Source organism: Pteropus alecto, unplaced genomic scaffold (genome assembly GCF_000325575.1).
Source record: "Pteropus alecto unplaced genomic scaffold, ASM32557v1 scaffold20, whole genome shotgun sequence".
In the NCBI taxonomy this organism is placed as follows: Eukaryota; Metazoa; Chordata; class Mammalia; order Chiroptera; family Pteropodidae; genus Pteropus; species Pteropus alecto.
This window is the reverse complement of record NW_006436298.1, coordinates 16229946-16244872: the sequence shown is the minus strand read 5'-3', so window position 1 is coordinate 16244872 and position 14927 is coordinate 16229946. Positions and strand designations below refer to the sequence as shown.

The following is a 14927-nucleotide window of genomic DNA, read 5'->3' as shown; positions in this document are numbered from 1 at the left end:
GAAAATGCACTCTTCTTTTGTACTACAGCAACACTGTTTACTGTGGTAGGATGATAATTTTATTAGATTTTGTTGACTTTTGTGAATTACCTCAATAAGAATTTTGGCCTTGAATACTAGAGTACAAAGGTGCCACTATTTAAATAACACCAACACTGTCATTCTGCATCAATATACTAAAAAATTAGCTTTGGGAAATATTAATGGATAATTTTCTATTATAATTTAGCTTATTCATGGGTTTAATTTTTTTCTGGATTCAAAAAAATTAATTTGAACTGATAATATATCATAACTGACTTGAGATAACGTGATGTGAAGAAATGCATAACAGCGTTTTACAGGCTAATAGCTAAATGGCTAATAATTGAATTTGTAATTTTATGAATGCTGATTTTTATGCCAAACACAATATTTCCCCTACCTTCAAAGAGCTGATTCTTATATATTTTAAGCATTTCAGCATACCAAGAAAGTATTTATGATTTTAATACCTACCCAGTACGTTGAATCTTTAGGGTGATCATATCTACATCTCAAAGATTAATTTAGTTTCAACAAAGGAAGGGAAAAAAAGCAGTGATTTATTTTAGTTTACTTTAGTCCATAATATTGGGAATTGACAATTTGTAAGGCACTGTGTTAAGTGCTTTGGGAACATACATGAATGCAAAAGGCATGGTTTCTACCTTTAGGAAGTCTATTATCTAAGAAAAAAAAGATGCACAAGTAGTTGTTTTTCATCATTTATCTTAGATGCCTCTGAGCTTTCTAATATGGAAAATAATGGAATACAGTTTCTAATAAAATGGGGAAAATTTTTAGTGGCCACATATCACAGAATCAGTCTTCGAGATTGTGAAGAAAATTAGCATTTTTCTAGGCTAAGCGGTCCATCTGATGCAAAGAAATTGCCTTTTCCTTAAGGTACACATGTGTTTTATTGCAATCCAAATAAGCTTAACTAAGTTTTGAAAACTATTTTGATGATTTTGCAATTACTGGTTTCCCTAAAGAAAGTTACTGTGGCCATATGTGAAGTTTATGCTCGCAAACAAAGAAGCAGTCTCTAAATGCAGAGAGAAACGAACATCATCAAATGAGATTTTTACTCCAAGTCTTTTTAATCTGATCAGTCCCAGTGCCATGATAGGGAGCTAACACCCTGGGGGTTGTTGCTCCGTGGGAATTTATGAATGAGTGAGTGAAGGAAGGGCTGGCTGTGTGATGCATGTCCACCTTTGCCTCTCACACTGTCTCCAAGGAGCTCCTCTGCCAACTTCCTATCCCCTACAGCCAAACAAGTACATCCAAGCCCTATACCTGAGATCAGCCTTTCTTACACTTCCTGTCTTCATTCCCTTCTTTGTCCTAATTCCTCTGACACCATTCCCCAGCACAAGAAAAAGGGTAGCCTAAGAGAAACCAGCAAATGTGTGGGAGTTTAGGTGACAAGACTTACGAGAGAAAAAATCTTCAGGGCTCCTTTTAAACTCTGGGTCACAAAGAGAGGAATAGTGGCCTTGATCTCACCCTCACCAATTTAGAAGCTGGTCTCAAGAAAACCCTAACATAAAACAAACACTAGGAATAAGGAAAGGCTGTGGTCCAACTGGCATTGTGGGAAGTTTATGCTTGAATCAGCATTAATTTCTGTAGTACTGGAGATCATCATAATCCACTCACCAGCACTTGTGTTCAGCATAATTATCGTACTGTGCAAAGCACAACAGAGGACTCACACTCTGGTAAGAAGATGAGATGCTCAGAGAAAGAGAAGACTGGAGATGTTTAAAGGAGATTTGTTTCTTACATGGCTTTAATTTGAAATCCTTTCATTCTGAAGATTCTGGATATTGAGATAGAGCAAATGAAAGCAGTACATTCCTGTTACGGATTCAGCCATGCATCTCACTTATTTGAAAGGCTTAATCAGTACACTCAGGATCAAAATGTGAGACATCTTGAGACTCTGCTTACTTGTCAGCTGCAAGATCAATAAAATGCAGACGCCATTCTCTGCTACACTCCAGAGAATGCGTTTGTAGAGTGAGAAAGACTTCACTTTGAAGTTATTTTATTCACAGGGTTTGGCAAAAGCGGAGACAGACTCTTGGGAGGGCACAGGAGGCTTGGCCCCAGCTGGTGCAGCTGCTCTTGCTCAGCCTGCCAGGTGACATCACTTGCTCAGCGAGTCTGAACAGCAGGGCCTCATGTCAGAAGGCATTTCTAGGGCACTCAGACAATTCCAGCAAAGCAATGGTTTTAACTGACTATGCAAATGATGCCTAAAAGCCTTTGGTAATCGATGTTGATTGGACTCATTAATATAGGATTATTGTTAAACCTGACAAAAGCAAGCACAACACCAAAGATGCATAGACACAGATCTAATGATCAAACTGACTACCGTATTCTACTGCCCTATTCGGCACTGATTGAATTGCCACGGAACCCACTCTAGGGGTAAGGGTGGGCAGTTTCAGAAATACCTGGTGTCTAAATGGCTGGAAGAGAAATAACCCACTCAGCTTTTAGTTTATGTTTTCCATTACTAAAGAAGTACTTGCTCCTCCTCTTCACTCAGCATAGGAACAATTTCTGAAGGTCTCTATATCAGTGTACACTTGAGAGAATAGGAGAAATGATTTTTTAACTTAAAAATGAATTACACAAATAAGATATTACAATGTTAGCTGTAATTTTTACTGTTTATTTACTTTTCATATTTACTTCAAAGTTAATTTCCTCTACAAGTATTTATTAAGTGTCTGCTAAAATTGAGGCTTGCTGCTAGGTACTCTGAGGCATGCAAGGGGCTCGCCGTTTTGTGGGACAGCAGATGGACACACATAATACACATGGATGAATTGTGGGGCAGGGAAGTTCTGGGTATAGCTGGCACATAGAAGCAGGTTTTCTCTTTTCAATCCTGTCCCACATCAATCCTGATTGATGTGACTAGCCCACTAGGTTCTGCATGGCAATAGCAGGTGGGACAAAAACAGCTCCTCCCAAATTTAATCCAGCAGCAAGAATAATTTTTGATAAAATTTGAGGGAAACATTAAATTCAATGGTGTTATTTGTGAGACATGGCCAATGCCAATTAAAGGGAGCACTGCCTATGCTGACACCTTTGAAGATACTTTGTCTTTGTCCACTCAACATCTAATTATTACTAGTTCTGCAAAAACAATTCTACCTTCGAAATGAATCTTGAACCTTCTTTTCCATCCCTCTTTTGGATCTGCATCATTTTTCACCTGGACAATTGTGATAGCTAGCTATTTGGCAATAGTTTTGTCCCTTCTTTAAGCAATCTTTTGCAGTATAGCAGAAATGATCTTTATTAAATTAAAATGTAACCATAGTTAGAATCTTTCAGAAACTCCCTTCACTGATTGAATTGTGTTCTCTCAGCAAGCTATTCAGCCCATTTTGACCATCACTCTACCAACTCATTTTGGTCTGTTAACACTGACCTGCCTCTACTTCCCTAATTATACCAGACTGTTTCCTGTCTTTGTGTCTACCCTCCCTTCCTTCTTCACTAACTCCTACTCTTTTCTGGGAAATCCTTCCCTGAACCTAAGGCTGGATTATGATTCCTTCTTCCATTCTCCCATTGAATCCTGTGCACCCTCCATCACATATTATATTACAATGTTTTTGATTCTGTGTGTGTCTGTCTCTCTGGACTGAAAGCTCCTTGAGGAAACTAGTACAGTAAACTTGACATAGTAGCCAACTCCTCCCTCTCACTCAGAGATCAGAGTTAGTGTCACCTCTCAGAAAGGTCATCTCTGTTCACCTGACACACCTTCACCTGGTTCATCCATCTTTTATTCTTCACTTACCACTTTATGCTATTTCCTTATTTGTTTGTAGTTTGTTTCCCCACTAGAATATGAACTTTAAGAGCTGAGACCTTTTCTGCCTTGTTCATCCTTGTATCTCTACTGCTTAGAAAAGTGCCCGATAGATAGTAGGTCTTTATTAATATGTATTTTTCAAAACTGAGTTAAATGATTGGAGGCTGAGTGGATGGATGGATTGATGACTAGATGGGCACATAAGAAGGGGTCAGTAAAATACCTAGGATTGAATTAGCCTATGCATAGTAGATAAGCAGTGTATAAGCCAATTATGGTAACAGGTTAATTTTTTAACACCTTTAAAGGTACCTGATAATAGCTCAGTGACTAACTGCCATGGACTATCACCTGCTTTTTTAATGTATCCCAATTTGTGAAAACTCTGAATATCCTGAATGCCACTAGCAATATTCTGCATGTTTCCTTCATGTTAATTCTCTTACCCACTTTCCTGGTATGTGTAAGTACACAGCTCTTATATAAATTAACAGCAGAGGTAAAAGAACCAGAATCAACCTTTGTAGAATTACCGAACTCTTTACTTCATCAGTTGATATTTTCTGTTTGTGAAGCAGAGCATTTGGCTCAAATTTCAGACTCACCTTTTACAAGTTTAACTTTCTTACTTACAAGTTTTCTCATTTATGAAATAGGCATGATTACCTTTTTTCCTTAAAATATTATTTTGATTATGTGAGGAAATACAATGCTCATCTAATATTAAGTTTTCTATCAGGTATTATTTCATATTATTCCCTCATTTATTGATAATAATAGCAATGTATAGCTCCATATTATCTTTCTTTTAAGCATCTTATTGTTCACTGCTTAAGGTCACTTAATCTTAGGAGTATAATCATTTGCATTCTTAATTTCAACTCCATTAGTTTTTATAACTTTTGAATTTAATAGGACATTAGGGAAGTGGATAACACAGGCCAAAGGAAATTGTATTTTGAACTTCTTATTATGATGACATCCATTTGATTGTGGTCCAAATGATTAGTGAAAAAAACCTGCTGTAATGACAATTTTCCATTGTGAAATAAAGTATGACACTTGGATTTGCTTATTAGTTTACTGTTTATGAAGAAGAAGCCCCCAATACCAATATTCAACAGATATTTATTGAGCTCTTCCTGTGTACAAGCCACCAAGAGCATCTAAGGATGCAACAGTGTAAAGACCAAATGCCTGCTCCACAGGAGCTAAAGGCCAGGATCACTTTAACTCTAAAGAGAAAGCTGCTAGCGACCTCACAGAACCAAGCTCATTATTTTTTAACAATTTACAGTTACCAAAGCAGAGCACTTTCTTACTTTTTATTACCTCACAGCTGGTGAATTAGGTATGATCGTAACCTCAATTTTTAAAATGAAATAAATTGAGGACCACTAACCAATAAGGATATAAGCTGATCTCACTGAATCATGTTTAATTCAAGAATCCCCACAAAATCATATTTCTTCTGGTGGGCTATAACGATTGCCAATATACAGTTTATAAGTGAATGTTGTCGATGTTCACTTTTTTTTAATGTAGAATTAAGAACTGAGTAAATAAATACAGTATTTATAAATTTAGCATCACAGCAATAAGATAGCTTATGTGAAAATATTTATTAAACTGTGAAGCCCTATATAAATATAGCATGTCAATATATATTTTTTAAATTATATTTTGTTTGCATGAATGATTAGTGATGACCTGACAAAGATTGGAAGCCTTATGGCAGAATGAAAAAACACATGCAAGTATTTTTTTTAAATTTCTGATTGGCATTTGACTCAGATGATAAACAACATTTCATGGCCAATGTGTTTGCTGATATGTTAGCAGATAGGGGAAGTTGGTTGGTTAAGAGTTCTGATGAAGTAGACTTACTAAATAGTGAGGTTTGAAGTCTAATCACTCCTTAGAATAGTTACGAATTCAGTGAAGGTGTCCAGTTCAGCGTAAGGTCTTTAGAAGTATAGAACTAAATGGTATAGAATTCTTTCTAAGGCTGTCATAAAGTTTAATTAATCAAAGCTGGCTCTCTAGCTCTGCCATTCTACTGACTGGCCTACAATAAATGGCCTTCCTGACTGTTGCATTTTTTTCATCCAAACATTGCACAAATCAAGGAAAAGGATCTTTGAGACTCCTTTCATGGCAATATTCTTAAAAAAGTCAGCCTCCTGAAGTTGTTTAAAACCAGTGTCATCATGAGAGTGTCTGAGTGCTTTTATGAAGTCTGTAGAGATTTTGTTTAAAACGGAAAGCAAAGCGAGAATCCAGAGACTCAACATTGGAGTTGTTAATGTTAACTTTTTTGAAATGTGAAAATCAGATTGTCTATCACTCCTAATACTGTGATTCTAAAAATGAAGGGCTTCTTAATTTAATGACTTCAAAGTGATATAGTATACCTTCGTAAAGTGCTAAACAACTCTAATTACATGTTTCAGAAAAGATCTTAGTATCTAAATTTAATTTATCAAGTGAATGAGTTATTAATCATTAGTCACAGAAGCAATTTTTGCTGTATTAATGTCAGTTTACTAATAAGGTTTGATTAAGATGATTACTTATCACATATTTTCATCTTCATTATAAAAAGTTGTTAAAGGTTTTAAAGCAGTTGGAGACATGTTAGTAATGTGCTTAGAGCTACTTGTTATCTGATCATAGAATGAAAAAAAAGAAAAATGTTTGTGCTTAAAGAAAAATGGTTACCAATGGGAAACATCTTTGTAACTTAAAAATATTATAATCCAGCTGCAGAGTATTTTCTTTCATATTTTCAAGCTCAATCTGATGTGGACGTTTAATTACAGACAAATGTTGAACTTTAATAGTAATTAAAATATATAATATATGCTTGGTATCAAGCATATTTTGTAGATTTTAATTACTTGTGTAGAGTGGCATTTAATAATTTATTTTATAGATTTTAATGACTTGTGTAGAGTGGCATTTAATAAAGGCAGTGTGGTCCTTTCATATTTTTAGGAATTCAGATAAATTATTGTAGTATATTTTATAATAGGATTGTACTATTTATTATACAAATCTAATTTGGCTAAAAGTTGAGTATAGTGTATGAAAAGTTAGTAAAATTAAGAAAATTAGATATTACTTTTTATTGTTCATAATATTACTTATTATAAATTTTTGAAACTGAACTTAAATGTACTTTCTGGTAAAATTTTATAAACTAATTAATAAGTCAAGTCTATGTAATAATTTTTTAGGTAGAGTAGCCTCCATTTTTAATTTTATAATCTAAACACATTTGGTATGCGAGAACATATCATTTGAGTATTTTATGCTTTAATTTTAGTATTTTAAAGTTTTATTAGGAAAATATATTGACTTACTGAGTGTATATATACTGTTGTATATAATGTCAGAGAGTTACCTCCTCACCTTATAAAAATTCATCTACATAATTTCTTTCAATAATATATCACAAGTTATTATAATATTTTTAAATGTTGACAGGTTTACACATTGCTTTTATGTAGAAGCATAACTGACAATGGTTATCAAAATTTAAGTTAAAAAATTTATAGTAGTGAGAAATACTAAATGAGTATGAAAATGATTTTGATACAAACTCAGAGAAAGGCTAGAAAGGATTTAATAGATTGAGAGATATTTATTGAGAACTTATGAATTATGAGACATGCTAATTTCTGAGAATATGAAATAGGAGATAGCCCTTTTAAGGACAGTCTACATTTGTTGACATGGTCAACAGCCAAAGGATAATTATACGTAATGCAGAATCATAATGTAGAAGGGAAGCATCTATTCAGATGCCACACCCAAAGAAAGAAAGAAGAGTGTTATGAGGAACAAGAATTATTTCTTTCATGTAGTAATCAATAACAAATGTATAAAGGCTTATGTGGCATGGTGGTACAAATTAAAATCATTTAAAAAATATCTCATCAATTCCAGCAGCCACATTTCAAATATGAGTTATTTTTAATACATTTATTTTCCTGATTTGTTCCCAGAATGTTCAGGCCCACTGGGAATTGAAGGTGGAATCATATCAAATCAGCAAATCACAGCTTCATCTACCCACCGAGCTCTTTTTGGACTCCAAAAATGGTATCCCTACTATGCACGTCTTAATAAGAAAGGACTTATAAATGCCTGGACAGCTGCAGAAAATGACAGATGGCCATGGATTCAGGTAACAGATGGGATGGGACAAGGTTACTGCTAAAGAATGACCAGAGTCATTTCAGAGAGAAAACAGTGAGAGCTCAAATGTGACTTTTCTTCATGGTCACAGAGCAAAGAATAATTTAGTTAAGAGTTCAAATTGGCTGTAAGCTCTGAAACTGTGGGAAACATACACATTCCTGGTCAAAGAGTTAAAGATTTTTAAATTTTGGGGTTACAAATATTACTCTTTTAAGATGTATGTCAAAGAAAGAGGTTTTTATATATGCCATGTTCATTAGCATTGTGTTAACATTTAGCATCAACTTTGGACACTTCACAAAAATTGAGATTTCATCTTTTCCTTCTCTGTCTCAGAAGTGGTTCCACATATGCAAATATCAAATATAGAATGGATTATGGTAATACCTCAAATGCGTTCAGCAACTTATTTCAATAGCTAAGGGTGTTTCAATTTATATACTCTCATTTATTATTATCAACAAGCTATTAAAAAAAAACAGGAGAAAACAATGATATACTGTGGTATTAAGTGATTTCTCAAATATGGGGTGGATGGTAGTGATGACAGTACCTCATATTTTACTCAGTTAGTCACTTTTTGAGTAATGAGCTGAAGTGAGACAGTGAACTACATAGTAGAAGGACAGAAAAGGTGATCAAAACAGTTTTCTGTGAAAAGTTTATACCTCTGTTAGGGTTATGGAGACCACATTAATAACATCTAACAAATCATTGATATGTGCTAAAGAGGAGGAAAAAATCTAGGATATAATGGGGTCAGAAGAAGAATTAATTAATTATTATGAGAAAACTTCATGGGGAAGATTTCTTTGATCTACATGGCTCCATTAGTTACTTAATATCCTTGTTTTGTTTTAGGCATTTATAATTGCATTCATTTTGCAGAAATTGCTTCTTAAGTTACTCACGATTTTTCTAATCTATAGCCACATGTACAATGAGAATTCTAGAGAGTGGAAATGGGACATCTGTATAATTTTGATTATAGACTAATTAATTTCCAATCATGGTTTCAAATAGACACAAAACAATAGAAAGCACTTGTACTCTATTTGCTAAAAATCATTCCAGAGACCTTTTCTTTAGGTAACTGTTATGAAATGCTTTTGTGGGATTGAAGTCATGATAAAACTTTAGAAATGAAGATTCAGAGCAGAAATTGCAGAGCAATTAAGAGATAATGTCACCAGTTTGCATTAAGACTGCTGTTTGGCAAATTATGTGACTACATGTTTCGCTAAACCATAAATAACACGTTTTTGCAATGCTTTCTCTGAGAAACACCTTATAAAAGAAGTTTCATGTCCTGATATTTCACTTTGCATTGTCCCAATTATTGCTTTCTTAACACTATGTTTCATTAAACCTTTCAAAGTATGAATGAACTTTAAGTTGTCTTTTTCCCAGTGATTACTGGTAGATAAATGTAACTGTATCAACTCAAATAGAATAAATAATTTTTTTTTATTATTTTTAAGGAAAAGCTTATTATTATCACTATTACTTTGCTTTTAGTGTGAAGATGATAACGAGCTCTTAGGAAAAAATAGTAAAAGTAAATAAAAAGGGTTTTATATTAGGTGAAGATATCTTTCATATAATGAATAAAAAACTGAAAACTCACCCTCATTATTCAAGAAGTGCTATGTGATTGTGTCCAGAGTATATATTTTGTTATTTTATTATTTAATAACATCTTACTTTCTAAGTTATTTTTCTAAAAAGAAAAAGTTTATCCTTTTCTTAAAGGAACATTGTATCTAAAAGGCTCTGAGAAGTCTAATCATATACCAAATTTTCTGTGTTGACATTATTGATTTCCTTTGACACTTAATTTTTTACTTATATTCTACTTTCAAATTTTAGTACATTTGAGTACTTTACTTAAACTCACTTAAAATGAGCAAGTATTTCCCTAATCTTTTGAGTATTTGACACAATGCACTAATTAGTGTTCAATTTCATTTTATTCCTTGTCTTGATGAAATAAAAAATGAAATTGCCATTTTAAATTTACATACTCAGCATGTAATGATTGACAATACCAGAATATTCATAGTTGGTTCTGGATCTAAAAGATTAGTGCAGTAAATATAGTTAAACGAAAACCTCTTTTTTTTTTTTCAACTTTCCCTGACCTTTATTTCCTCCCATAGATTTTTTTCCAACAAATAAATAATTACTACCTTAAACACTTACTAGTTCATTAGCATCCTGAAATATCAGTTTCTCTTTCTGATCAACATGTCAGAAATAGCAACTTTGCACAATTAATGGAAATATATCTTGGGTTATCTCATACAAAAATGTAAAAACTAGCTGAAACTTATTGAATTTTGTTAACCATTGTCACCATAAAATAAATAAAACAAACAAGCAAACAAACAAACGTAAAAACATTTAAACTTTGTGGGTGCTTGGCTAACAGATTTAGGTCAATCAGGATAACTATTATTTATTTTTAACCACAATTATTTTCTGTCATTTTTCTTTTATAGCTACATGCAGTAAAATATTTTTTTAATTTCTGAGGTAATTTTATTTTATTTCCAGCTAATTATTTTTTCATCCATTTGACAAACACGTACTGAACAAAATTTATCTCCTCTGTGCTCTACTAGAAAAAAGACAGCACTTGCTTCCAAAATGCTCTGAATCTAAGGTATAGAAAAGTAAACATGGTAAACATAACAATACAACTTTTGTGGCCTGGTCTTATATCATCTGCTAACTATTTTATCTGAATCATAATATTTTACTACATTCAAATAGCTTATTTTTAAAGGAACTTTATTAAACTAAAAACTAGTTTAGCAAAATATACGAAATATGAGAAGAGAGAAATCCCTATTACGTTATGTATTACAGTTCTATTATTACATGGTGATCTATTTGATGGTTATACCTATGCAAAGCCATAATTTTCCTTTGAAAATTTGAAAGTTAATTTACCAGTAGTTTCAGTACTAGCATTTTATCACTCAGAAAAATAGATTTGATCTTTCTCTTTCAAATAATTCATTACTTGCAGAGAAAATGTAGATATGATCTTAATATGTTCTTTTTCTATATACTAGAGAGTCTGTGGGAGGAAGAAATACTAATTGCTCAAACTTTAATGTGCACAGGAATCATATGGGTCACCGGGTAAAAATAGAAACTTCTGGACTGCCCCAAAGACCAACTGCAGGTCTTCCTTAGACTACTAACATGTCTCATCAGCTCATAAAGCCTAAATTTGTATTACTTAAGTTACAGCAAAAAATAGATAAATAAAATTAAAAAACACTTTTGCTTGGTGATCTAGGCATTTTGTTGTTGGAACTGCATGTAGTAAAAATTACATGGGTAGAAGGCAAGGAAAGAACAGTGAAGAAAAATGAGGAAAGATGGGGAGACTATGGGACCCACAAAATCTCTAAAGTATAGGGAGGCAAAACCATGTTATCTATCTTAGTCAGAAGTGCATCCCACTTTTAGCAGCAATTCATAAGTAAGCATTTTTCGTCATAGAATTTTGAGTATTTTCAACAGTTAATGTTCCTAAATGACTATTAGGTTTTTCACTGTTAAAAAAATTTAAATATCTGAAAGCAAGATCATCTGACTTTTGCTTTTTAAACAAAATAAGAGTTTACAAAACATAGGCCCCCAAAATAATTATTTGAGCGTAAATTATGTTACAAATTCACATGTCTGGAGTAAAAGTTCCAATTATGGTGGGGTTTCATTTTTAAAACTTTGTGCAGTGGAATTGAAAATGGTGCAAAAAATAGAGCAATCATCTATTTCATTCAAGAGCCTGTATATATGTGAAAACGTGTTTGGTACTTATAGACACCTGGAGCTCCTTGAGATACAAAACCATTTTTAAAAACACCAAATTTAAGAAGTAGAATTTTTTTCATTTTCAAGTTATTTCTGAATTAAATATGTATACGTATTCTATGTACATATACATATGTATAGAATCTAATCCATCTTTACCACTTCTTCATTCAAGTAGAAAATGTCTTAGCCTCTTTTCCCCTACATTCTTAGATATACTCCCATCCATACTAAATACCTCTCTACAGCTAATTATATCTAGACATTGATATATTGCTTCTTCTAATTATCTCTTTTTTAAAAAGTAATCCTGGATAGAACATTATTATTTTCCTTTAAGTTGTTTATTGTAAGTGAACTTTCATATACAGGTGTGTGTGTGCTTAAAAATGTTACTTTTCATTTTTAAAAACAGTCACTTAGCATTAAGTAAAACTGACTTGATGTCTCTGTACTGAAAGTAATATATTTAGTCTCTAATTATTTGATCATTTACCACATTTAAACTAATATTATGCATATTGCTTGCTTATTTGCTTTAAAGGATGTGTTTTGGATCTTAGCTTCAGATTCTGTGAGTATGTGGTTAACCATATAGAAATTGTTCCCTATTATATAGGAAGCTACATCTGGAATCTCTTTTCTTTCCTTTAAGCTGCTTCCTCTCTGATTTCCAGCACCCAAGGCCTCATTGGCCTGGGATTCTTTCTGTTCCTCAAATTCATCTAGCTGTTTTCTGTTGCGGTGCTTAGAGATATACACTTCATGGTTCGTCTGCTGACCATCTACAAATCTTCTTCAGATTCTGCTCCTCTATTCCTCTCCCTATAAAGGAGTTCTTAGAATTCCTGCATTTTATCTCCAAAGATAGAAATGACTACAGTGTCCTTTTTTCCAACTCTGCCATCTACATATTGCAAACATAGCAGCTAACATACCTTTATAGTCACTGTTTACCTTTCTCTCTCCTCCTATTCTGTAACTTGAGCATAGGAATTATACCTGATTTAAGTCTATTTCCATAGCACATTGTATAAAAAAAAAATGTTGGATAGATGCAGATTATTGATTAATAGAAGAATGGAAAATACTGAACAAAATAGATGAGAGAGAGATAGTCTTTATTTTCTCATGGTAGTTCTGCTGTGCTGAGTGGTACTGAGAATGCCCAAACAGCTCAGTTCACTTTCTATGTTCAGCTGTTATGTACTTACATTTGGATGTGCCATCTAAGCACCATCCCATTGGTGCCATATGTGGTACATCTTTCCACAATATAGGGAATGTCTAACCCATCTGGGCAGCAGAAGAATCAAACTTTCTGCAAATCACAATAGCCCGTATTTTGCTTCGTAATCACCACAAACCACTTTTATAAGCAACATTAGATAGGCACGGGTAATATTTCTAAAGTGTTTTCCAGGAGATCTGCTAATTAAACTCTGAATATTAAATACCAAAATAATCATCTTATATCTCATTTACATTTTGTTCCTGAAATGTTAAAATTTAAGTGTTTTTTAGCTTCTTGCACATTTTTATAAATTTGTTGTCATAATCGCACCACCAGAGTTTGAAACTTTTATACCTTATTGCTGTTATTCATAAAATACAGAATACGAAGTTACAGAGAATCAATTTACTATAATGTTTAATATCTGTTAAACTCTTAGTAGCTAATTCAGTAAAGCACCCTGTATAAAAGAGTTTTTCATTATACTTGCTATACATTTTGGCCATGAGAAAAACATTTCCAACTTCTGTATTGTGCTTCATTTTCATATGGTCTCATGAATATTACCAGAGTGATTTTTTTAGCTTTTGACATTGGTGGAGTGAAATAGAGATAATCTGAATTGATTAAAAATAGCAACTCATTATCGTTACAAAAAAAAAAAAAAACCCTTCAAAGTTTATAATCTCTGGTTTTACAATCTACCTTAATTACATTCATGGTTCCTCTTCAGTTCTCTTCACATGACCATCTGAGTGGCCTCTGGGCTATATATTCCAATTTCTAGCATTAGGACTAAAAGAGATAGCACCCTGATTTCCTATCATTTTTCAGAGTTTCTCATTAAGTTTTCTCCTATATTGAAAAATGCACCCCTCAGTATTCCTGTGACTGTGAATCTGGCTTTAACCAAAGGTATTAAACCTGCTCATGAGACCTGCCTGTGGAAACATGCTGCTTATGAATTAGAGTCAGCTACTGCCTCCAATGTGACAGTTTGTCCTAATAGGTACTGTGGCAGTACTTTCTGCAAGGGTGGAGGGGGTCTACTGACAGCCTGTCCTGAATCCATAGAGGTGAGAAATGTAGGGGTGGATGGCGGGGTAAGTCTGAGCTAAAGCTTTAGTTGTCTTTTCATGTTTATCTTCTGGGAACTAGTAGGATTACTATTTGGATTAGGCTGAAGGAATCCCTTATTTCCACTGCAGACACTGAAGGAATTTGTTATGCCCTAATGCCTCAGTGAAAACCTCCTTGTGCTGAAAATGTGACTGAGTACCAAGCCACCTGGACTGATTCTGAAAGTTTTATTTTCTTGAGAGAAACAGTAATTAATTTGAAACCATTTCCATTTGGGAGAGTTAGTAAAACTTACTGTATTCACTTAGGTTATAAGCGAGTCTCATTATCCACAGTATTATGTATTAACTTTGAAATAATCTAATAGCTAGCACTATGTGCTGTTTCAACTCCTTTACATGTATTGATTCCATAATTCCATGTAATTGGTATTGTTCTGATCCTCATTATTCAGATGCGGAAATCTAGGCAGAGAAAGATAAATTGTCCAGTTTCACTAAACCAGTAAATTACACAGCTGAGATTTAAATGCGTGCAGCTTGTGTGTGGGGTTAGCTCTATACCATCTATAACCTCTGTACTATTCTTTCACTGACAGCTCTTGGAAGTTCCTTTTGCATTTTTGAGGGGTTGTTGGGTAGGTACTGGTAGTTGGTATGGAATAGTCTTAGATTGTTGTAAGGCTTTATAAAGTGACTACTG

General features: G+C 33.4%; 1 protein-coding gene across 1 annotated transcript in view; it reads left to right on the top strand.

Annotated features, from left to right (window-relative positions):
- Positions 1 to 14927, top strand: part of EDIL3 (EGF like repeats and discoidin domains 3) — a 371930-nt gene that overhangs the window by 245156 nt on the left and 111847 nt on the right. The window contains exon 6 of the mRNA XM_006913200.1: positions 7885 to 8066. Within this exon, the coding sequence (XP_006913262.1) occupies positions 7885 to 8066 (182 nt within the window). The remainder of the gene's footprint in view (positions 1 to 7884; positions 8067 to 14927) is intronic.